The sequence below is a fragment of the Sinocyclocheilus rhinocerous genome, unplaced genomic scaffold (assembly GCF_001515625.1).
Source record: "Sinocyclocheilus rhinocerous isolate Xijiao unplaced genomic scaffold, SAMN03320098_v1.1 scaffold1351, whole genome shotgun sequence".
NCBI classification, from domain to species: Eukaryota; Metazoa; Chordata; class Actinopteri; order Cypriniformes; family Cyprinidae; genus Sinocyclocheilus; species Sinocyclocheilus rhinocerous.
In genome coordinates, this window is record NW_015654494.1 from 106152 (window position 1) to 130989 (window position 24838).

Consider the following 24838-nt stretch of genomic DNA (forward strand, 5'->3'; position numbering starts at 1 on the left):
CCTACATACAGTTATATAGATATATATATATATATATATATATGTACAGTTGAATGTTCAAAATATGTTCTCTGAAAAAAGATCTTAATAAATAGGCTGTGTGATATAGCTGAGAATTTTTTTGGAGCTTTTCTGTATTTTCAATATTTTTACATTTATGCAGGAATCTTCATTTCCATTAAACAGTGTAACAATTTAATACAAGAACTATAAACTGCAAAAAATCGAGTGTACAAATGTCTCACACACTGCTTTTCATGAAATAGACATTTTAATACGTAAAAATGCCACATGGAAACTTTCGTGAACATTTTTTAATCGGTTTTGAATTGATTTCATAAAATTTATATATTTACACAGATGTAAATATATGTATACAGACACTTTCACTTTTTTTTTTTTATTATTATTTTTCGAAATTGCAAATAAAGATTATTAGATACTTTTTCTGTTTTAATACTTTAAATTTTCATGTTTAATTCCGTGTATTACTTGCTATTTATTTGTAATTATTTGTGATATTTACTTGCAATTTCTGAGTGTTTAAAACTAAATCCCACAGCAGTCTTTTTAGTGCAGTTCATCACAGTGGCAACAATATTCACAGTGTACAATGCCACGTTTTTTAGAAAGCAGTTTGAACTGATCCCTGGAAATTAATCAAAGTATAAGATTTTATCTATTTTTTGGGTTATTCCCAAATAACAGGGTTACTTTTAGCTGCATGCATGGTTCATTGTTATACTGAGCACAATTGAGCACTCTAGACGAATTCTAATCACCTCTCTTGTCTCTGTACAGTCCAGTCCTGCAGCGTCAGATGCATGAATGGAGGGGTCTGTAATGAAGATGCCTGCTCATGTCAGAAGGGCTACACAGGAAGTCACTGTGGACAGCGTAAGTGAATCTTTCTTTTCAGAACGTCCAGACATCAGCACATACCTGTCCAGACACAGACAACAATAGATGATTTCACAAGAGTTTGGCTTACAGGCACAAATGATCTCAGATTGCATTCAAACCCAACTATATATTTATCTAAATGTTTTATTTATGTCTTAAGTCTTTTTTTTTTTAATTGACTAATCTTAAGACCTTTTAATGAAAATCAAGAACTTTCCAAACATTCCAAAGAACCATATAGCAACTGTAAAAAATGTATTTTTTCTAATTGTAGGATCAAATGTAATAAAACAGATTCTTTCATTTCACCAATTTTGCTTTATGTAGCTGTGTGTGAGAGCGGATGTCAAAATGGCGGGCGTTGTATTGGACCCAACAGATGTGCTTGTGTCTACGGTTTTACTGGGCCGCAGTGCGAGAGAGGTAAGCCATTGCTATGCTTCCAAAGTTCATATTTTCTCAAGTCTTAATTGTGTTGACGTCTGTGAAGATGTGTGGTTTGTTTACCGTCTCAGGCCTGCTTCAAGAATGTGGTAACACTGTGTCAATGTGACCCAGAAATGCTCCGAGGGTAATTTACAGTACTTTAGTTTTGAGGCGGTGCGCTTCCCCCTTCACTGTGGCTGGTGTGAAATTAATGCTACAGTTTACATTGTGGCCACATCTCTCAGAGCAGGAACAATGCGGTAATCTGGGGCGAAAAAAGGACGAAAGCCTCCCTCACGTGTGCACGAGACGTTCTATCAGAGGTGAAATCCTTGGCTGGAGTTATGAGAAAAAGACATACTGAAAGGACCGTAAAGGCAGTTCCCATCAGGCCGTGTGAATTGTGGGAGAGAAGCGCCCCAGGCACACTAGACCGAATACCTAAGCCCTTTTTCGGTACCCCACCCTCCTGCGTCTGGTTCTCTGTTTAACCCCACCCCTTCACGAAGCCCCTTGTGCAATCGTAGGCCGGTTCCCTTTGAAAACCCAACACAGGGAGGTGGAAAAGTTTGGGAGACATCTGGCAGTAGATAAAGTAGGGTGGAAATGACAAGGGAACGTTTCTGTGGAGACTTTTCTGACAAGAAAGGGTGGTGGTGGGGGGTGTTCTCCAAGAAATGGAGACCCCAGCTGTGTATACACAGCCAGGCCTGAACTAGTACAAACAATCTCTTCACACTGAGAGCGCCGTCCACGGGACACCTTCCTCCTTTCTGGGCCACCCGACCAGATCCATTCAGTCCAGACTCTCGTCTCCGAAACTCCCAAGACTCACCCTCAAGGTCCTTGCTTGTAGGTTGTAAAAACGTCAATCTAAGCAATTAGTCATTTCACAGAGCAGAGATAGACTCTTTATTTAGCCAGTCTCAGGCACGCCTGTTTATCATCAAGCGACTGGATTTCACACAGTTGATGAATTTCCAAAAGATGATGCAGGCCTGATGTCAGTCTCTCTATTTGGTTCTTCCCAAAAAAGTCAGCACCGTCTTCCAAGAAAGAGGTAGTAACAAAGAAATTGGATCTTGAAAAGACTGAAGCACAATAGTTGGCTTGCGTTTTTAGAAAGTCAGTCGTCTGCAGAAGAGTTCAGCGAACATAATGCAAGCTCAGCTGTGAGTCGGCACGGTTTATAGAGGAAGTTAAGCAAGTTAACAGTAAGAATGGTGTTAGGCCCATCTAATTCGTTTTCCGTTTAGTCACGTGTGCTCTGCGTTATCGCTTACCGTGGCCCACACCGAAGAAAGCTATGCGTAATATTAATTCGCAGTCGAGGGTTGACGTTGCTCAGGGTCATGGGTCACTAGTCCATTTTAGTTTGATCAATTACCACTGTTTTGGCACAGATGCCATTGGGTTTTTTTATGTGGTGCATTGGATTCTAGAGAAAAAGGGTTTTCCGAGCAATGAAATGTGACTAATCCTCCTGTAACCACAAGAGAATGAATGAAAAGGACAGAGTGTCACTAGACTGACTCATTTGGGAGTCATAAAACTGTTGTAACCTTGGCTTGTTGGATGTGTACAACAGAGATAAGATGCGAAGAGATTGCCTGTCTTATTTAGCCGTACTGTAAATCACAGAGCAGTAAAAGAGTTTGTTGGTCCGTCCGAAAAACTTCAAAGTCTTTCACAGGAATGCTTGACCGTCTAATGTTTCCTTTCTACCCCTCCTTTTTTTCTTCAGGCCTACGTGAATGAACTTCTGCTTCTCCCCAAGTGAAAAAACTAATTTCTTATCTTGGTGTGTACTCTGATTAAACCGAAATAGGTCACAACAAAGCAAGAGACTATTCCCAGTCATTGACTGTTAAGCACGTTTTTGGCTGCGCTTGAGGTTTCAACCTGCAGTTGGTCCCCGCGGCTTAACGTTCCAGACTAGATTAACTTCCCTCTGACTGATTTTTCATTTCTTAGAAGGTCTTTCATGACAGTCTACTCCCTTTCAGTCCATTAGCACTGAGGATGATAAAAACAGGCCAAGCCGAGTGTGAAGAAAGCTGGAATTCCTCCTGCCAAATTATGCTGCCGCTCAATCTTTGGACAAGTGTGAATGTCACATATCAGCGACCTTCTGAGGCATCGTTTTTCCCCATCCTGCCTCATGATTCATGATAATGTACGCTGCTGAATAGTTGGCAGATGTCACTGGCAGGGAAACACTGTGGTGACTAAACGGAAAGTAGAGGTGAGTGAGCGTTTGGCAGGATAGGGTGTAGGTGAATGGTTTTGATCTGACAAGCCACTCGAATTGTAATCAAGGCAAAATTACTTCCGAATGTTCTCTGCATCACAGACACATCCCCCCTTCTCCGGAATATGAGTCTGCTTGCTTTTGGGAAGCAAGGTCTGCGCTTTGCCGCCAAGTTTGCCAATGTGACATTGAGGTTAACCGTTCTCCCTTCTGCCTTGCAGATCTGTTTGCTATGAGATTGCGATCTTGTGTATTAAAGTGCTCAAAAGAGTCCAGTCATTAGTGTGGACCTACCGTGTTACGCTGCATTTATTCTTCTGGCCGTGTGTGCGTACAAATGGTTCAGTGCAGAAATTGGCAGGTTTGAACAACGTGGCAGCTTCCGAATGATGTTGGCAGGAGCCTTTAGACTCCCTGGCTCCAGTTTCATTGTAGATCAAAGGGTTGTTAGACAGACCTGAGCAGCTTCAAGGATGTTCTTATGGCAGACATTTCTCAGTACCTTCTACATTATTATCCTTCACTGCAAAGCAAGTCCTGTAGGGCTGGTGTTCTGCAGAGTTTAGCTCCAAATTGCTTCAACACACCTGCCTGGAAGTTCTAGCATGCCTAGTAAGAACCTGATTAGCTGCTTCAGGTGTGTTTAATTAGGGTTGGATCTAAACACTGCAGGACACCGGCCCTCCTGGACCGAGTTTGGATACCCCTGTAGTAGACCCTTCGACAAGTCAGACTTTATGTAAATGACTCACTACTCGTTCACCAACTAGTGGCACTAGTCAGTAGTGCATGCTACCTCTAGGATTGGGTATCGTTTGAAATGTATCAATTCCAATTCTGATTTCGATTCTGCTTATCGACTCTGATTCTTTTCGATTCCCAGTTTCGGTTCCAATGTGATTAAAGAATGATATCAAGCATATTTATTCTGTATCTCTTTTTGCAAAACATTTAGTTGTAGCTGAATAGCATGAACAAAAATTAGCAGGCTACATGAAAACTGGACTCGTTTAAGAGCTGTTTGTGTGCAAAATAGAGCTGCATGATTCTGGATAAATTGAGTTTTCTTTTTTTATGGAGATTGTGGTTTTCTTACGATTCTGAAGAAAAAACACAACTAAACAAAATCACATATAATTTATGAATGAATGATTCAATGACTAATTCAAGATTTACTTGTTTCATTACTGGATGAATCCGCATTTTTGAAAGAATCTCTTGAATGATTCAAAGACAAATACATTTTAACAGCCCATTTTCGCCACCTACTTGTGTAACATTGTAATCGATAAATCTTTATTTAAAGTGTCAAATTACTTTTAAAAGGTGATTTACTCTTATTTTAATCACTACCGTACACATTTAGTTTATATCCGAACTATAAACTTTTATCCAAGTACTTCTGTGATTATTTGAATATTAATAACACAGAAATAATTATATTGTGTGTGGTTGAAAAGACTGTGAAGCTGTTTCATTCATATACATGACAGCTGCTTTCTTCAGGTCAGTGGCAGCGCGAACGCATATTTAAATGTTCAAATCACACTGATGTGATCGTACGCAGCACGGACGAACCAAATGATCACAACGTTGTGATCGCACACGTCAAAAGGTTGAGGAATGAAACAGATGAATCATTGTAATTTAGGAATAGAATCACGGTGTTTGTATCGTGTTCGTGATCTTTAACGATCTGTTAAATTAAAGTGCTTTGTTATGTTGGTGGTGACATCTCTCTTGCTTAGCTTGTTTAGCTTATCACAAATATTATACTTAGCTTTTTCGGCTTCTGATCGCAAGTGTAGCCAAACTTTGGAGCGCTTAGATTAGTGAGCAAGGTCCTGGCAGATCGCCAGTTTGGGTCCTCACAGATGAAAGAAAAAAGCGCACACAGGAATCGATTGGTGGAATCAAAATTTAAATTTTACAGCAAGTATCCAATTTCTGACCTCAAGTATCCGATTCTGGAATTGGAATCGATGTTCGATTCCCAACCCTAGCTACCTCAAAGTAGAGGTCGCAAGGTTGTTTTTGCTTATAGACACTCTATTTTTTTGCACTGAATTTGTTTGCTCCCAACAGGGGAAATGACCAAATCCATAAATCAAGAAGATCTTGACTTTATAGATATGCCCCAGAAGGCTTTACCCATATGAATATCATCACTCACAGTAAGATTCAAAGCAGCAATATAGAGAGGCTGATGAATTGGAATACTGGATATGCACGGACACATCTGGGCCTTAGCTTGTCCCACCGTAGTCCTGACCAGGCACAATTAATCAATCCCAGATGTGCATAGGATGCTCGCAGTGGGTCGCCTCAACTTGGAGAGGACCTGCATTCCTGGACTCAAATCGTCCAGGAAGAACGGCCAGGTCAGGGGAGTGCATGAGGGACGAGGAGAAGGGACAGCAAGGGGATTTGAAGGCACGTGAAGGGGAAATCTTCATAGTCCTTCTTCCCTTTTTGTCTTCTCCTCTTGACCTACTTTTTTAGTGCCATTTCCCTCCCTCTTGGGTATGGATATATGATTTAGCTTTTGTTTCGCATGCAATATTATGAAGGATATGGAAAGATTTGTTCATTTCTTTGAGGAACGACCAGGGTCAGGATCTCATTCATATCCCGCCAGAGTAAACCGACTCACAGAATACCCCAAACAAATGCAGGATCTCGTTCAATTATGTTTTCAAAACAACACTAGCAAAGACTTGGAGGATGCAATACCGCAGAGCCGGGCATTTGTTTGAGTTCTTTTAAACAGAAATGACTGCATCCTGAAATGGTCAGTTTATTTCAGTGTCGAATTGGTTTGTTTGATGCTCAAAACATCGTTAATGTGATTACTGTAAGTCGTCTCAATTGGCAACCAGCACAAAGGAAGTCACTTGGCCAAATCTCCAACAGTCAAAACAGTGCAAGTACCACTATCCCACATTTCGACCTCAGCCAAAAACAAGATTGTTTGTCATGGAAATTGCCATTATTGATGCAACCCAGCAATTTCTTAGCGATTATCTGGTTATCCTATTAGAAGACCGTGAAAGAGAATCCCTGTCAGAGCATTCCCAGACCAACCTCCAGCATGGGAAACAGCTGCGTGATGGAGAAGATGCATCTGCTTATTTCTTTATCCATGAATGTGATTTCTTGTGGTCGTAATTTCTTGGTTGCATGTCATGTTTGTTAGTGCTTGTCTTGTCATATTATAGAACGTTTTTTCAGCCCATGCAACCCTCTACATTGCGAGTAAATCACTCGCATATGCGACTAAATCTTCACTCTGGGCGACTAAATGATGTCTAATATTAGCCAATTGCTAATAAATTCTCAGATTTTACTCGCCAGTGTGTGAGTTGGAGGCTAAGTATAAGTTTAGCTCAGATATATTTTCACTCGCCGAACACTCTCTGACTGAGCGCATCAGTTTCACTCTCCGCCAAGCGATCTGTGATATTTTTCAGTTCATCTGAATGGATGTGCAACGCACCTGTATTTAACGTACCGTAAACTCTAGTGTGAAGGCGCACGACTCGCCGTCGCTTTGTTTCACACACACGCAGCGAGAGAGGGAGAGAGAGAATTGATGCGCTACCTATGCGCGCTACATATAAACAATATTGTTTGTTGTATTTTGCTGTCAAAATAACGGAGTTCCTTTGGAATTCTTCAGCTTTTAAGAACTGCCGGGTTTTCCGGTAGTGGGCGGAACTAATGCGCAAACGGCAATCTCATTGGCTGGCGCTCACCTATTATCGTCCCTGTTTTGATTTCAGCAAATCAGTTAGAGCGAACACACACAACCTGATTAATATTCATGAATCCAGTAGCTCATTAATCCTTGGTGCGTTTTATATTGTTCTTATTAGTAGAATTCATATAATTATTATATTATCAGTATTTTTGTTAGTTTTTCCCCAAATTTAAATTTTTTTACAGAAACACTGAATGACCAAAAAAGCACCACCGCCAGTCCGAAGTTCAGTTAAAATGACTAATATGCATTCATACATGGTTATCAAGTTTTAATTCTAATTACTAAAGTTCTATCATTAAATAATATTGATTATCATATTATAATGCTTGACTGACTGATGTTAAGAGTGTACTTTCAGATATTTATAAAACTGTGCCATTTCACAAACAAAAACTGTGCCATTTTACAAACAAACATATACATATACATATATATATATATGTATATATATATATATTTATCAGTCTGGCGAGTAAACTAAAAAAATTACTAGCCAATGGCGATTCAATTGCCAAGGTGTTCGTAGAGGGCTGCCATGTTGGCTTGGTGGTCTTGGTTGGTTTATCCTAGTTTAGCAATTGGCCAGCTAGTAAAATAAGTGCCATCAAACCAGACTAACCTGACCAGTGAAAACCAGCATAGTGGCCAGCGAAGACCAGCACACCACCTTAGGCCAGTTTAAGCTGTTTTTATGGTTTTGAGATGGTATTGTTCCCTATGAAAGGCTTTTTCACTATTGTAGCCAGAGCTGGGTAGTAACTGATTACATGTAATCTGGATTACGTAATCAGATTCCAAAAATTAAATACTTGCAATTAGATTAAATTACATTTCAAAATACTCGTTATCAGACTACAGTTACTTTTTTATCCATTTTTATTTTAATTATTACTCAGTATGTTATTTAACCATTTATTTGTATCTCTTTGGAACAAATCCACGTTATGTCTTATTTACATGTAATGCAGGGATTCCCAAACTTTTTTTGTCATCTGAACCTCTTTCACCCAATATATTTACTTGAAGTACCACTGAGATTCAAAACTAAATATTTTAATTATTAAGTATCACATTTGCATGTTCATGGTTCTCTGACGTTGATTAATGGTCACATGACATGCAGGTAAACAACTGAAACATTCCCATTTTTTAGTAAGAGTTGCATTTTGATTGATGTCATTTTAAAATTATTTAATTTTACATTATTATGATTTAATGAATTATTAGATTTTCATGAAACTCACAAACCACCTACAGTTTGGGAAACCTTGAAGCAATATATTGTTTAATGCACTTCATGTTGTTAATTACAACGAATGGAATATATTTGTATTTTTATATCAATATGGTACAAGATTATCCTATTTAAATCAATGTGATAAACGAGTTAGGTCAAAAGTATTCTAAAAGTAGTCTGATTATATTACCTAAAATGTGTAATGCAATGGATTACGTTACTAAATACAATTAAATTAATGAAATTTGGAATCAGTTATGGACTACAATTTCTAAGTAATCTACCCAGCTCTGGTATCCCAATACTTTATTCACATACTTATCGACCTCTCTAACGCTCTTCATCTCTCCTATAATCAGACTACAGGACTGGGCCATGCTTCACACAAGTCAACAACCAGATGTGCCAAGGTCAGCTGAGCGGCATCGTTTGCACCAAGACGTTGTGTTGCGCCACCATCGGGCGAGCGTGGGGTCACCCATGCGAGATGTGCCCTGCCCAACCCCACCCTTGCCGAAGAGGTTTCATCCCCAACATCCGCACCGGTGCTTGCCAAGGTAAGAATGAGCGTCTGGCGTCTGAACAAACAGCTCTTTCCTTCTCAGCGTCTGGCGAATTCTTGCCCTAATGACCAGCCTGACGCGGCAGATGACACTAAGAGCGGTCATGGGCTGTTTAGGGTAAACCCTACCACTCCAGTCCCTGTCCAAGAGGACACTTCCCCATTGTGTTTCTTGGTAGAGTCAAATATTTAGATGACTTCCATTGGGAGTGTTTTAAATGGGATTACATAATGGCTTGTCACATTTATTTGTAATTATGGGCGTATTGTTTGGACTTCTTGTTTGATTTTCAGGGACACAGATGGACATGATTTAATTCTGTTCTCAAGGCCTGTTACACATTATAAACTTATTCGATTAGGTCATGAACATTCAGTAGATGAGGTTACCATAGCATGATTAACACTGATTTGGAGAGGCTTTTTTCGGTCAGATACAATTTTTCGTTTGCAATAGGGGCAAGCAAAACTCTTGCAAAACTATTTTGATGGGAATTACGTATTATTTTGCAGGATCCAGTATATTTATGTTACTACATTCAGTTCTGAGTTCTTTTTCATTGACGCTGTAGATTCTGCACAGTGTTTTATATACTATTTAGATTTAGTTAACAACAATAACCCTGATTCTGCAGCAGCGCAAATGAAAATAACCAGCTCTTACAATCCAGTTGCTTCGCCCTCAGAGATATTTTGCGAGCCAGAATAGCAAATGCCGCCCTGATTTCACACATCATCTCAAAGACGACCCCTCCCAATGTCTCTCTTTAATTTAAGATATTCTTTTCCTCCCTTCAATATACAACATAAGAGACAGCTCCAAGTCTGGCCTAGATTTGCCCAAAGACGGAGTGCTTTTGCAAAAGTCTGCCTGGCTGAAGTACAAAGCACACACATGTGCACATTCGGGCGACTATTTAGATTTAGTTAACAACAATAACCCTGATTCTGCAGCAGCGCAAATGAAAATAACCAGCTCTTACAATCCAGTTGCTTCGCCCTCAGAGATATTTTGCGAGCCAAAATAGCAAATGCCGCCCTGATTTCACACATCATCTCAAAGACGACCCCTCCCAATGTCTCTCTTTAACTTAAGATATTCTTTTCCTCCCTTCAATATACAACATAAGAGACAGCTCCAAGTCTGGCCTAGATTTGCCCAAAGACGGAGTGCTTTTGCAAAAGTCTGCCTGGCTGAAGTACAAAGCACACACATGTGCACATTCGGGCGGGAGGATTTGCGTACCGTGCAGCGAGCTTTCCAGAGTCTTTTTGTGTTTGACGGCATTTAATGGAAGAAGTTATTTTCGGTCTATATTAGTAGACAGAACCAATGATTTGGTGCTTATTGGATACAGGTTGAAGGTCTGCGGATGTGCGTATCAACATAAAGAGACAAATTAATGCAATGCTAGGCTAAGCGCTGTCCAATACAGACAATACCGAAGATCTGTAGTTGTGTTATGAAGTCTGAAAATGCCCAGACTGTAAGCTAACAAAGATGATACATGTGTTTAACCAAAGTCCCTTTCAAGGAAAGTCCGTTCACTCGGCCGCCATATTTGCAACGCCCCCGGGCAGCTCAAACAAGAACAAGTCCTATCTAAACGAATGGTGGAATCCTGAAATCTCAAAAACTGCCCGCTTGAACTCGCGATTAAATTACATATTTCAAATCAGCAACAAAATCTGAAATGAACTGCCCCCATGAATGTTGTTTCTTATGCTCAAATAGCTTTTAAAAAGCTTATTTTTCAGGCTAGACCAGCCAATGCGCATGCGTAGTTCCAACGCGCTTATGACTGTGCATGCGCAAAGGTTGGTTTAGCCTCGGGTTTCTATGGGAACCGGAGCTTCTAACGGCCGCTGCAGTGATACAATGACTTTACCAATCAACGATTGGCTCTTTCATTTAGAAGGCGGGACTATCCTGCCATATTGCGCGTTGCAGTTTCTCCCATTCATAAGTATAGGAGTGAACCGTCTTTGTATTTCTATAGTCTTTGGTTTAACCCTCTCATACATATAAAGTGAACAACAAGAGATCCTTAAACTGAGCGAAACCCATTATGAGTCTCAATTTAAGAGCTTTAGACGCTGCTGTTGTAGTAGAAATTACTATTTCCTATCCGAACAAAGCTGGGTTTCTTTTGCAGCTCGGATTGTAGCAGGTTTGTGCCCTTACAGAAAATTCAGTGCTACATAAAAAGACGCCCAAAACCTGGAAATTAAACTTGTGTCCGTTGAATTTGAAATGAAAGGTCTTGCTTTCACTGCAATCATGTTGGTTGACCTGAAAAGAAAAACAATAGGTTATGTTTAGAATTAAATACTAGTGTACTTATTGCATGCTTCACAGCATATATTGACGACTCTCTTTTTAGTATGTGAAATAGTATGCAAGATAAACACTGCTCTAGATGTACACAACACTGTTGTCATTACATTATATCCAGTTTTAGGCTTCTTTGAGAACTAATTTCTGTGCAAATCAATTGTAAGTCCATTCTTAAACGGCTTCATATAATTAGTTTTACATGAACGATTTAAACAAAAATCACGTTGTTTTATAAATGAGGCTCATTGTTAAAAAAAAAAAACTGCTAAATTTTGTGTAAAAATTCTTACCTCTTTTGCAGTCAGATCGAATAATATGTAATGATAGAGCTTAAAACCTGGTTGATATTGCTTCCAGGTTGTAAAAAAATTTTATTTAAATGTAATTTTAAATTAAATTGAATGTGTTTATTGGTAGCGAGTTGAGTGCATTGGATTTATGCATTCTTGCAAATTTGCAAATAATTTTTGCAAAAGTACTGTTTATGAGATAAAAACAAAAAAAAATTTATTAAACCATTTGGTCAAGTTGTGTTCAAACTGTGTTTACTTCCTTTCTTCTCTTCATTTTATTAGACGTGGACGAGTGTCAGGCCGTCCCAGGACTGTGTGCTGGAGGAAACTGCATTAACACAGTGGGCTCCTATGAGTGCAAATGTCCCGCGGGTCACCGGCAAAGTGAGACCAACCAGAAGTGCGAAGGTACGTCACTTACTGCACAAAGTCCAAACCACACAAGCTGTCAGAAAACCGCACGAGAATGATCTCAGTCCTATTCGTAACTCGTAACTGGAAAAAAAAGTTGAGTCACACACTTGGCGTCTTCTTCGACATTGTAAGCTTTCCGAGTTGTTGATATGCATGAAATGTTGACGTCAGATCTGAGAATCCAGGGAGAATTGCCTGAAATCAGCCTAGATGATGGTTTATGCTGGTTTCTGGTTTAGTTGGTTGACCGTTTTCCTCTGTGGGTCTGTCTTTAACATTAGACAGTGCTGTTTGGGTGGAATTTAAACAATGCAGATTGAAAACAAACAGGCGTGTTGTAAAGCGGGGGTCTGCGGTTCTTGGATCCAAGCCTGCCCTTTAGGAGGATTGAGATAAAACCTAAATAGAGAGATAAAGAGAGAGATAGTGGATCACAGCTATTATATACCAGATGGGTGAGGTTATTTCTTATCTACCACAGTATTATATTTCAATTTAGTGTGCTGTTTTGGCATTACAATACTGGTGCAAAATGCAAGTGAATTAACAGTAGTGCAAATGGAGAAAATGGGCAGTATTAACAAATAAAGTAAAACAATAGGTGCAAAAATGTTTGAATAAATGTGTTCTTGAAAATACAACTGTACAATAGTAAATAAAAGTAAATAAATGAAATATTTCTCAAGTAAAGTATTTCTTCATATAAATATTTCTTAGGTAAAGGTATTTAATTTTATTGTATTAAAATGAATTAATGAACAAAAAAAAATCCTTTATATATATTTTCAGTGTAATTTTAGTTTTTATTAATATTATGTGATTGTCATTTTATTTATTTATTTATTTATTTTTTGGCTATTTGGCTTTAAGTCCATATTTATTATATATATTTTAATATATAAGTCTATATATTTTAACACTATGTTCCTATTTTAATTATATTTACTAGTTTTCTTAATTAACACCTCAACTTATTTTATTGCAGTTAATAACCAAGGCAACATTCCTAATTTAATTTAATTTTTCATCTAATATTTATCATTTTATTTCAGCTAAAATAAAATAAATATTTTATTTATTGAAATTGTATTCTTTTTATATAATTTTATTTTACACTATTGCGCTATTTATAAAATAAATGTATTCAAATATTATATTTTATTTTACACTGCGGTTTCATTAAAATGTGTTTTATAAATGTCAGCATTGATTACATCTTGCATTCTGCTTTTCCAGGCAGTCTTCTAATGAAAAGAGTCCTACCTGTAGTAAATTACATTACTCAGAAGTTGTTTTTATCATAACTCTATTAACTTGAATTATGTTTCATTCGAGTATGTACTTTGTCTCAGATGTTTGTCATAAAATTCCTGAGTAGGAATACTAATAGGCACAAATGAGTTGTTGATATACAGGAAGAGTACAGCGCTGTAAAAAATTCAGAGACACATTTATTTTCTCATAGATGCATCTGGGAAGCAAGAAAATTAAGTAAAAGTGAAAACGCTTACTCCCGGTTACGCTTACTCTTATTGGTGTCTAGGAGAAACAACTGAGATCTCATTTGTGACTTTCCTGCAAGTTTCTACATTTTCACTTCTCGTTCAAAACTATAAGTAAAGAGTTAAGCATGTAAACCAATAGGATTCGACATACTTCCAGTAAGCCAGACGGAGGGAATCCCAACCCTTGAGGTTATTAGTTTAACTCCGAATCACATTTTGACCCCGAATGACAAGGCCATGACTAAAATGAAGGTTTGGAGAAGAAGCAGACCTCTGTCTGCAGGCTTCATCCAAGCAGCCCTTTTCCTCAAGCAAGCAAGCGAGAGAGAAACGTCTGTAAATTAGATACTCGAGTGATCACTAAAACACCCTGAACTATGAGTCTGAATGGCTGGAGTTTGCTGGAAAAGTGCTGCTCTGTTTTCTTTGAAGCCGTGTGGAGGGTGGAAAGGAGGGGCGCTTAATTACAAGACAATGGTGTGGTGGAAAAAGTCTTGCCCCGGGTGAGGAGGTACAGCACGAGGCATACCTTGCACTGCTTACGGGGCACTTTCTGACTCTCAAGAGGTGGTGAGGAGACTTACAGAAGCCAGGAGCTCATTTCAGAGAAAGTAGCTCAAGAAAGCTGAAAATAGTTTCACATATAAAGGTTCCTGCAGGACTTTGGGTTTAGCAGAACTTCTTATATTTCGTGATTTAGGGTTCTTGATTTGTCATGAGTTCCTGAGATGAGAAGACATGCTTCTTTGGAGATTTTTAACGTTATATTATAGTTCTTCTCATTTTAGATAATCCATTCCATTATAAGAAAACTTCTTGGAACTTCTTGCAATGTCATAGAAGGACCTTTCTAAGTTCTTATGATGCTGTAAAAGAACCTTTCAAAGTTCTTAGGTCACAGAAGAACCTTTTTGTGACATCATATGAACCTAAAATGGAATGTTGATGTATCTTTTTTTTAAGTTCTTAAGTCATAGAAGAACCTTTTTGTAATATCATAAGAACCTAAAGTTCATTATAGGAACTTAAGGTTCTTATGATGTGATGAACAGGCTCTTATAATGTCTTACAATGTCTAAGTTCCATTGAAGAAAACTTCAAAAAGTTCTTATAATGCCATTAAACTTTAATGTGTTTATGTATATTCTAAAAATGTTTTTTTTATGACTTAAGAACTAAAAAAGGGTTTTCTAAGGTTTTGCCGTGTCGTATAAACCTTTTTACGTTTTTATATCATAAAATGGTTCTTTTAAACAGGTTTGTCTAAGTTCTTATGATGTCATTAAAGAACCTTTTTAAGTGCTTACAATTGCCATTAAAAATTCAAGTTCTTATAACATCATAAAAGGTTCTCCTATGAATTAAGAAGTTCTTGCGATGTCACAGAAAAACCTTAAGAATAACCTAAATTTTAATGGAATTAGAAGAACTTAAAAAGGTTCTTCAAGGACATCTCTTCTTCAAGGGCAATCTAAAAATAAATGTATGTTATCATAAGTTCTTTAATGGTGTTATAAGAATTTAAAAAGGTTCTTCTGTGAAAGAAGAACATATTTAAGTTCTTCAGTCATGAGAACCTTTTTATGATTTCTTAAAAGGTTAAAAGGTTCTTTAACCTGTTAACTGTCGGTTCCACTTTTTGAGCATAGACCTGAAAATGACATTTCCTACTTAAATTGTTATAAATTGTGAATGCTTTGGAGCACAGACTTAAGGTTGGTCTCTTTTTAAAGACGACACTGGGCAGATTATTGTTGAAGTGAAAAAAGTTATAAAAATTATATTACAAAAAAGTTATGGAAGTTTAAGTTTATGAAAATATAAAAATTAAAATATTTATATTTTATATAAAATATATATTTTACAAAACATGTTTTACTCTAAAACTGCTAGAAAATTAAAACCAAAAATCTGAACAAGTTGTGTTCCAAATTTGAGGTTGATATCTCAAAAAATGAGCTTTCAGTGAGATTTTGTTTGGACGCAGTACCAAGCTTTTCCACTAGATGACCATCAAACGCCATTAGTAACCATATAAAGGCGCCCCCATTTCCATATACGGTTTGAGTGATCTGAAACATGTTTTTCCATACTTTTCTCAATAATTATGAAGTAGACATCACATTCAGAAGTATTAAGGGCAGTATGGCAGAATTTGATTTCAATTCAACCTCTAAAAAACATAAAACACATGCGACAAGAACCTTAGACCTATGTTACAGTTCACACTGCATCAAAAATAGAGAATCTATAGTTTTTTTCTTTATATTCAAAACACTTTTAGACCTTTTTTTCTCCAAAAATAGAATGGATGTTATCTTTTGAACACTTGACATGAAAATGAATGGAGTTTCTACTGAATTTTCATTATTTTTATATGTGCATCACTATTTCAAATTAAAGGTCAGAACTCGCTCTCTGACTCTGAGTACTCTTCTTGCAAATTATTAAAATACAGTTGCTATGTAAAATATTTCAAAACGTAGTCACCAAATATGAAAACTAGAGTCTTTAAGCTTTCAAACGATATATAGTTTGTCAAGATTACTTTAGGTTCAGACTAAGATATTAATGTTTAAAACGTGTAACGACAAGTGGGCCCACCGGTGGGCGAGTGACAGTTAACAGGTTAATGGCTTTATAAGAAATTAAAAAGGTTCTTCAATGACATAATGAGAACTTTATGATATCATAAGAAATTGTGAGTACTTTGATGGCGTTACAAGAACTTTAAAAGGTTCTTCTGTGATACTGTAAGAACTTAAGGTCCTTGCACACTGAGTCCGAAATTTTCGTATGTTTTTTTTTTTTTTTCCGTATTCGTCATCCTTTCCTATCAAAATGCTTGCTATGGATGCGAAAACGCAGAAAATCGAACCTGATCCAAATTTTTTTTATGATGGATGAAAGTTTCTGAGGCAGTGTGTAAACGTGATTGACACAACGTGTTAACAAAGCTCGCTACAGATGCGAAAACGCAGAAAATCGAACCTGATCCATATTTATTTTTTTTAACGTGCAAAAATTTCGGACGAGAATTTCTGAGTGCGCAATGACCTTTAGAAGAACCCTTTGAAGTTATTTTGTCATAGAAGAACCTTTTTATGATGTCACAAGAAAAAGTTCTTTTTGATGGCTTTATAATAACTCACAGTTTCTTCTGTAACATTGTAAGAACTTTGTAACTCACTACTTGTAAGAACATTGTAAAAACCTTTTTAAGTTCTTATGTCATAGAAGAACCCTTTTATGACATCATAATTGAAAAAAGTTTTTATAATGCAACATAAGAGCTTGGAATGTTCTCATTATTTAGAACCATTATTTTTGAACCATTTTTAGTCTGTTACTTTTTGCTAGTCAAGAAGCCCAAATAATGGGGTACAGTTTCATAAACGGTTTTTTTTTTTACCCCACCCTTCATAATTTTTCCTGTTTCTCTTTATTTAAATACAGAGCTTGACTGAACATAACCGTTTGATCAGAGAAACAACTGCATCTGCAATGCAAAAACCCAAAGAAGTGTTCTCTTCCTAACATATGAGGATGCAAAAACACACTCCAGCAGTCATTTGTCATTCCACCCTGAGTAAAGTCTAGTTCCGCTTCTGGGGCTCCGCTGACGAGCGGGTTTGTTTTGCCGAGGTTTTTATGACTTAAGCAGGGCTGTTTTCAGCTGCTGTGGGACACCGTGACTCCCGGTTTCCACACACACATTAAACACGTAATCGCTCGTCATGCTTTTCCCACATCCCGCCTCAATCTCATGCGACAAACCCGACACACAGCGTCCGCATATAATTTTACTAAATTGCACGTGTGTATAAATACAAGAACGACGCAATAAAAACCAAGAAATCTCTTTACCATCTGTCGAGTTTTGCTTTGAGTTTGTGCCCGCACGTTACCATGAGGAGGTGGATGAAGCCAAGATGCAGTTTGAAAGAACAAATCTCTTTGTTTTCTCAATTGTTGCTCGCATCGTAGAATCCAATGAGAGTTGCTGCTTAGATGTTTCTCCTAAAAAAATTCGTTTGAGTTTATACTATTTGGTTTCTACTACAATTTCTGTTAAATCAGCATCTTGAAATGTTTAACAATTCCAGGAAATGTTGTATTTTAGATATTGACGAATGCACAACCATTTCGGGAGCGTGTGACGGCGGGGAATGTACCAACACCGCCGGCAGCTACGTGTGCACCTGTCCGCGGGGATACGTTACCAGCACAGACGGCTCCAGATGTGTCGGTGAGACTCTTTCATCCACACACACACAAACACACATGCACGCCCACTCGTGTTCCCGTGACCTTACACTCCTGGGTCGCATCTGAGCCGTGCATCATATTGCTTGTATGACTCATGGGATGAACTTGTGTGTGGTCAATCGCTTCAAGCCCGGGCAAGTGTGCTTGTGTGTATATAGGCTGGTATCTTCATCTGCAAACAGGACAGAACTGTTGTTTTAAAAATGCAAATAAACCTGGATGAGTTAGCGACGTATTTTTTCAGGTCAAATGTGTAATTTCTGCACCACTAGTGGCACCTAATGGAATTTTTTTGACGGAAAAAAATTTAGTTCTGGTGCTGCTAATGCCGCAGAAACGTTTACGTTTCAAATTAGTTTCTTATTTTGAGCTCTTAAAATTTTTCATTGTCAGGATTTGCTCATTGCATGTTCGTGTTTTTGTTAACATCTTGCTAAAATTTTTTGAATTTCTATTGTTAGCTAACTTAAAATAGTCAGTTCATTTTAGCAATAAAGTTCTTCTGTAGCATCATATAAACTTAAAGTAATTCAGTGACTTCACAAAAACTTTTTAAGTTTTGAATTGGTTTCTTGTTTTGAGAATTAACATCTTCCAGTGTCAGTATTTACTCATTCAACGTTCATGTTTTAACTGTTGCTAGCAAAATATGAATATACTAATATATATTAATATTCAGTCCGTTTTAGCAAAAGATGGCTAAAAGTTCTTGTGTAGCATCATATGAACCTAAAAAGGTTATTTTTTCAATGAATTCACAAGAACTTAGAATCTTTTTAAGATTTGAATTGGTTTCTTGTTTTGAAAACTTAACATTTTTTGTGTCGGGATTTACTTTTACGCTCAGGTTTTTTTAACATCTTGATAATTTTTTTACATTTCTGTTGGTAGCAAACATAAAATGGTCAGTCCATTTTTTGCAAAAGATGTCTAAAAGTTATTCTGTAGCATTGTATAAACTTAAAAAGCTTTATCTATGGCATCATTTACGTTTTAGGTATCATTTAGGTTTTAGGTTTTGAATTGGTTCCTTTCGTGTCAGAATTCACCCGTGGTATGTTAATGTTTTTGTTAACATTGTCTTTTTGTTGTTTTTCTTTTTCAGAAAACATAAAATTGTCAGTCCATTTTAGCAAAAGATAGCAAGAGGTTCTTCTGAGACATCATAAGAACTTTGAAGAACCGTTAGGTTCATCATAAGAATTTAATTAATAGAACTTAAAATTTTATTATAAAACTTAAATTATAAAACTTAAAGATTGCATTATGAAACAAACCTTTAATCATAAGGATTTAAAAGACTTTATAAGAATTTAATCTTAAGAATTTAAATATAAGAACTTATGAATGTTCTCTTATGGTATTGGGCTGTAAAACCCTTTTAGAAACTTGATCGTGTTTGTGAAGCAGCTGTCAGGAAACCTCAGCCAGGTGTTGCACGGTTCAGTGCATATCAGAACAACACTGACACGAAAAAAATCCAGTTTTGCTGAAGGACATGCTTGCGTTATGGAATTGATTAAAAAAACTGTGTGGTCTGACATCCCTTGGATAAAAGAGGTCATATTCACGCTCATCTTACAATGATTGTTGTTTTACAAAAAAAAAATTTTGTTTTGGAAATGTCATAATCTTTCATCAAAACATTCTGGGAAACACAAGCAGAAATCATTTCTACAGGTTTATTTGTAAGAAAAAAAAAATTTAACGCACTTCTTGGTTTCACAAATAATTTACCTGATAATTTGTTTGATTTGTTTCATAAATGCAACTATTTACATACAAATAAATCTCTGTGCAAATGAAAATATTTGGGGTAAAAGATGTCATATTAATGGTCATCTTATTATGATTGTTGTTTTCAATAAGAAAAAAATATTTGTTTTCATAATCTTTCATCAAAACATTGTGAGAAACACATGGCGAACTAATTTCTGCATAAATTGGCATTACGAAAAATGTTTGTAAAACCAATTGTGGATTCGCGAATAATTTACCTGGAAATTTATTTGGTTGATTTAATGAATGAAACAATTTACATTCAAATGAGACTTTGTACAAATGAAAATCATTCAGGTAAAAGATGCCATATCCATGCTTATCTTACAATTATTGTTTCTTTCAATAAGAAAAACATTTTTGTTTTTGTAATCTTTCGTCAAACATTTTGGGAAACATGGAAAACAAATTTCTTTATAAATTGGCATTAAGAAAAATGTTTGTAAAACCAATTGTGGATTCGCAAATAATTTACCTGGAAATTTATTTGGTTGATTTAATGAATGAAACAATTTACATACAAATGAAACTTTGTACAAATGAAAATTGTTCAGGTAAAAGATGTCATATTCATGCTCATCTTACAATTATTGTTACTTTCAATAAGATAATTTTTTTGTTTGTTTTCGTAATCTTTCATCAGAACATTTTGGGAAACACATGGAGAAAATTCTTTGGTTTTACAAATATCTGGAAATTTGTTTGGTGATTTCATGAATGCAACAATTTACTTTTTTTTCTGTTGACGTCACAAAGGTCAAATGCACAGGCAAATTTAAATGTGATGCCGTTACACACTGCCTTTAAAAACACAATCCAAAGTTTGAGACTTTAGTTTAAGACTTCAGTTTGGTTACGGAGAGAGTTTGTTGGTTTCTTTTGGCGAACAGGTCTCGCGCGGTCTCATCAGGTCTCGGGGGATCAGACACCAGAGGACAACGGTGAAAACAGAGTCACATGGATGCTATTTCCTCCTGCTAACATTCCAGTACAGTGAGGCAGAGGCACTGTTGACTCTGGCGTCACCTCTGTCTTTTCTCTTCACTGTCCGTTTCTCCCACACTCCCTTCTCTTTTTATAAACGCTGTCTTGAGTTTCTCACTCCCGCCACCCCATATGTCTCTCGTAACCCCGTGATCTGTCGGGTCCCCGGGTGCAAATAAAGAAACGTGAGATATCGGCCCTGGATGATGCATTGACATGGCCTTCATTTATTCCCAGAAACCCGTGTGGATTTACGCCAAATGTTCACTGTACATATGGATCCCGTCGTAGTGGAGAATGCGGGCAGCCCGCATGATTTTCTACATGTTGACATACAAAACAAGGAAGCCAAAATGGTTTTGGGAGCATGATGTCATGGGAGAATGTTCAAAAGTTGATGTGAAATCAAAATTGACTTTCACAATTGTGCGCAATTCATCTGTGCATGTTATTCCAAAGGCGAACCATGCTATTTGTAACCAACAACAAGCTATTTAGACATTGTTTTAGGCCAGAAACTAAAGGCAGCACTAAAGTTTTGTGGTATCTTTGCGTTGGTGCTTTGTATCGTGCAAAACCAGGCCGTGGGGAGTCATTTAGCCTAACACTAATCAGCGTAAATGAATCGCGGGGCCCCAATGCGAACACGAAAAATCTCTCTTTGAGGCTCGAGAGAAGGTCTGGTTCCAATTGAAGCCAGTTTCCCATCACCATGCTTGCGAAACCCACCCTGCCCCCCTCAGGCCGGGTCGATCCCAGGAGGCTGCAGTTCAGGAGTGTGCGCCTGCAACCTCCAGACGATGGGTTTCTTATGTCCGACGTAATTGGCTGAGATTACTCCACATGGACTTGATTTATGGCAGAGTGCTGGCTCATTAGCCGAGTTAATCGACTCTCACCCCCCCTTTAGCATGGTTTGCTCACGCTAACGTCGCAGTGTACGCACCCTATCGCAACCAGCCCCCCTCGTTGACCTTGACTGAGTGAAACGTCCCATCTCAAGCCTGTATGCTTTCGGTCCTCCAGTGGCTTTCTCAGGCTCCCACCTCATAAATTAACTTCCTGCTAGGGGGCCGTGTAAAAGGGCACGCATGGACCTGACTTCCTGCGAAGTGCGACTGTACTTGCGAGAAAAGCATTTGTGGTATTTGGAGTTAATAAATTGGTATAAATGTCATCACTTTTGGCAATTCGAGTCAATAACTGTGGCCCAAATGATGCACTATACACTAAGTACTTATGCACTCAACCATGTAGAGTATGAATTATATAAGGTTATTTTGTCATGAATAATCAAAGTCTGATAGCCCCTCCCCCTTCGCAACATAATTAAAGCTGCGACAGTTGAGTGCATGAAGTGTCCAAAATTCCATACTTGGTTCTTTTGGTTAAGGGAATCATCCGGGTATTTAAAGTGCACTTATTCTTTTTGGAATTTTCAGTGTGAACACACTACTCGCACTACTTATACCACAAAACGTCATAGAATAGTGCATAAGTACGCGATTTGGGACGCACCTATTGTCTCTGGCACCTAGGCCAAGTTGAGCGCATTGCATTGTGGGATACAGTATACTGTTATTTCATACTGCTCATTTTGACGAAATTCACATTTGTTTACAGTATGCATACTAGGCAAAAACAGTAGCATTTCTGATATCTCTGTCATTCTCTCTCACAGATCATCGGGTCGGTACGTGTTTCTCGTCTTTAGCGAATGGCCGATGCGCGAGCGAACTGTCCGGTCAGTACACAAAGATGCAGTGCTGCTGCGACTCGGGCCGCTGCTGGGCACTCGGACACATTCCAGAGATGTGCCCCGTCAGAGGATCCGGTGAGTGGGCTAATGCTAATCACTAGCATTACAGCTAAGACGTCAACCATCACTGTTACTATTGCTAATGCTAGAAATCTGAACGTTGTCAGTGCTTTTTAGAGTTTTTATTCAATGTCTATTAGCTTTGAGGTGAATGGCCGTATGCTAGCATATTCCTAAAAGATATTTAATGTATATACACATTTAAAATTAACTTTTTAAAACTTTTTTTTTTTTTTTTTTTAATCCATGTCTGTTAGCTTTGAGGCTAATGTCTGTATGCTAGCATACTTCAAAAATATATTTAGTTTATATACACATTTAAAATTAGCTTTTTATAACTTTTAGAGTTTTTTTGAAGTTTATAGTCCACATCTATTAGCTTTGAGGCTAACATTTGTATGCTAGCATACCTTTAAGAGATATTTAGTATAAATGCACTTTTAAAATGAGCTTTTTAGAACTTTTAGTCCACGTCTGTTAGCGGCTAACATCTGTATGCTAGAATACTCCTTAAAGATAACATATATAATTTCTAAAAATATAAATTCAAAATTAGCTTCTTGGAAAGTTTTAGAGCTTTTTTTGATGGTTATAGTCCATGTCTGTTAGCTTTGAGGCTAACATCTGTATGCTAGCATGCTATGCTAGCATGCTTCTAAAAGATATTTAGCATATATTCACATTTAAAATGAGATTTTTATAACTTTTTGAAGCTTTTGCTTCTGAATAGCGATAGCAAGTAGCATAGTTCATGGCTTCAAAAAAGGTCCAAACTTCCTTTTTCAACCGGAAATACAGAAAGAAAACGGTATTACATGCCATCTTTTGTGGTATTTTTAATGTAATTCTGAACTGTACAGATTTTAAAGTACATTATGATCCTTTCATGATATGCTGAAATGAGTGTTGATTCTTATCATACTGTATTACAATAAAAACATAATTTCAAAGGAGGAATTTCTTCAGATGTGCGAGCGTTTGACCTTTATGTAGCGCTCTTTGAAGAATCGCTTCAGACATGCTGTACCTCACCACAAAATCACAATAAATACATGTCAGGTCAGCAAAGCGATCGTCCCTCGGTATAATAAAACGTTCTCTTTCATTCCCACTTCTTCTCACCCGTGTGTTTTACGCTCTTCCCTCCTCTTTGACACCGTCGTGTGTCTTCCGCAGGAATGCATGCGCCGAGCGGCTGCCAAATCCTTGGTTTTTCTGCTTTCGTTTAATGCGCAAGCAAAGCTCAGTTTGCTCATTATTTCATTGTTTGTCATGTATTGAACGATTTATAAGTAGATCTTTGTTTATATTATATATATTTAATGAAATTATTTGTTTGTAATTTCTACGTATGTTCCTACTTCCTAAGTGCAAACTATTACATTTAAATAAATATTATTTAAATATATATTATGATTATAAATATATATATATATAATATCATTATAAATAAACATATATAATATCATATATAATAGCATTGTTATATATTTAATATTAATATTGAAAAATAAAATTATTTTATAGTTATTAAAAAGTTTGCATTTAAAGTAGGAATATACATAGGAATTTCTGCAATTTGCAACTTCTATAAATTGTAGGAATTGTATAAATTGCAATATATTTCCATCTCCTTGCAGCTGGTATAGTGTAAAAGCATCTATTGTTCATTTGCAGATGAATACAGGCGACTGTGCATCCAGAGGCTTCCGTTTGCCACCGGTAACGGCGGCGGCATCATCCACGACGGCAACGGCGGTCTGAACATCGGCAGCTACGGCAAAGGTCCCTCGCTGAACGGAAACGGCGGCGGCTACATTTACGGCGGCGAGCACACCATCGTAAACGGCAATGGAGGCAACGGCAGCCCGAAGATTCAGATCAGTGAGTGGAAGCTGCCAGCTGCCAGCTTTTCCCTTCAACTAACCGTCCGAAGCTAAGTACTCAGTGGTGTTTTCCTGTTTGTGCTCAGGCCAGCTGAACGAGACTACGATCGACGTGTGCAAGCATTTCACCAACCTGTGCCTGAACGGCCGCTGCATTCCCACGCCCACCAGCTACCGCTGCGAATGCAATATGGGATACCGGCAGGACGTGCGCGGGGAGTGCATCGGTAAACCTGTGCATTCATCTTTCAGTCAAAAAAAGTCAGTGTCTTGAATGCTGGCATGATCTGAAATGTCCTCTGCTGCCATCTGTAGGCGGTGTGCTTGACTTCCACAGGGCTGAGGGTTATAAACAGCTGATTTTGTCAATATTTTAGCACCTATTATTGATTGATAGTGTCTCTCATAC

General features: G+C 37.5%; 1 protein-coding gene across 1 annotated transcript in view; it reads left to right on the plus strand.

The window, feature by feature from the left end:
* The window catches only part of LOC107717151 (fibrillin-2-like), a 79796-nt gene that overhangs the window by 13455 nt on the left and 41503 nt on the right, over positions 1-24838 (plus strand). The window contains exons 4-11 of the mRNA XM_016523815.1: positions 802-897; positions 1231-1326; positions 8940-9137; positions 12056-12181; positions 17816-17941; positions 22406-22558; positions 24221-24427; positions 24516-24656. Coding sequence (XP_016379301.1) covers positions 802-897; positions 1231-1326; positions 8940-9137; positions 12056-12181; positions 17816-17941; positions 22406-22558; positions 24221-24427; positions 24516-24656 — 1143 coding nt within the window. The remainder of the gene's footprint in view (positions 1-801; positions 898-1230; positions 1327-8939; positions 9138-12055; positions 12182-17815; positions 17942-22405; positions 22559-24220; positions 24428-24515; positions 24657-24838) is intronic.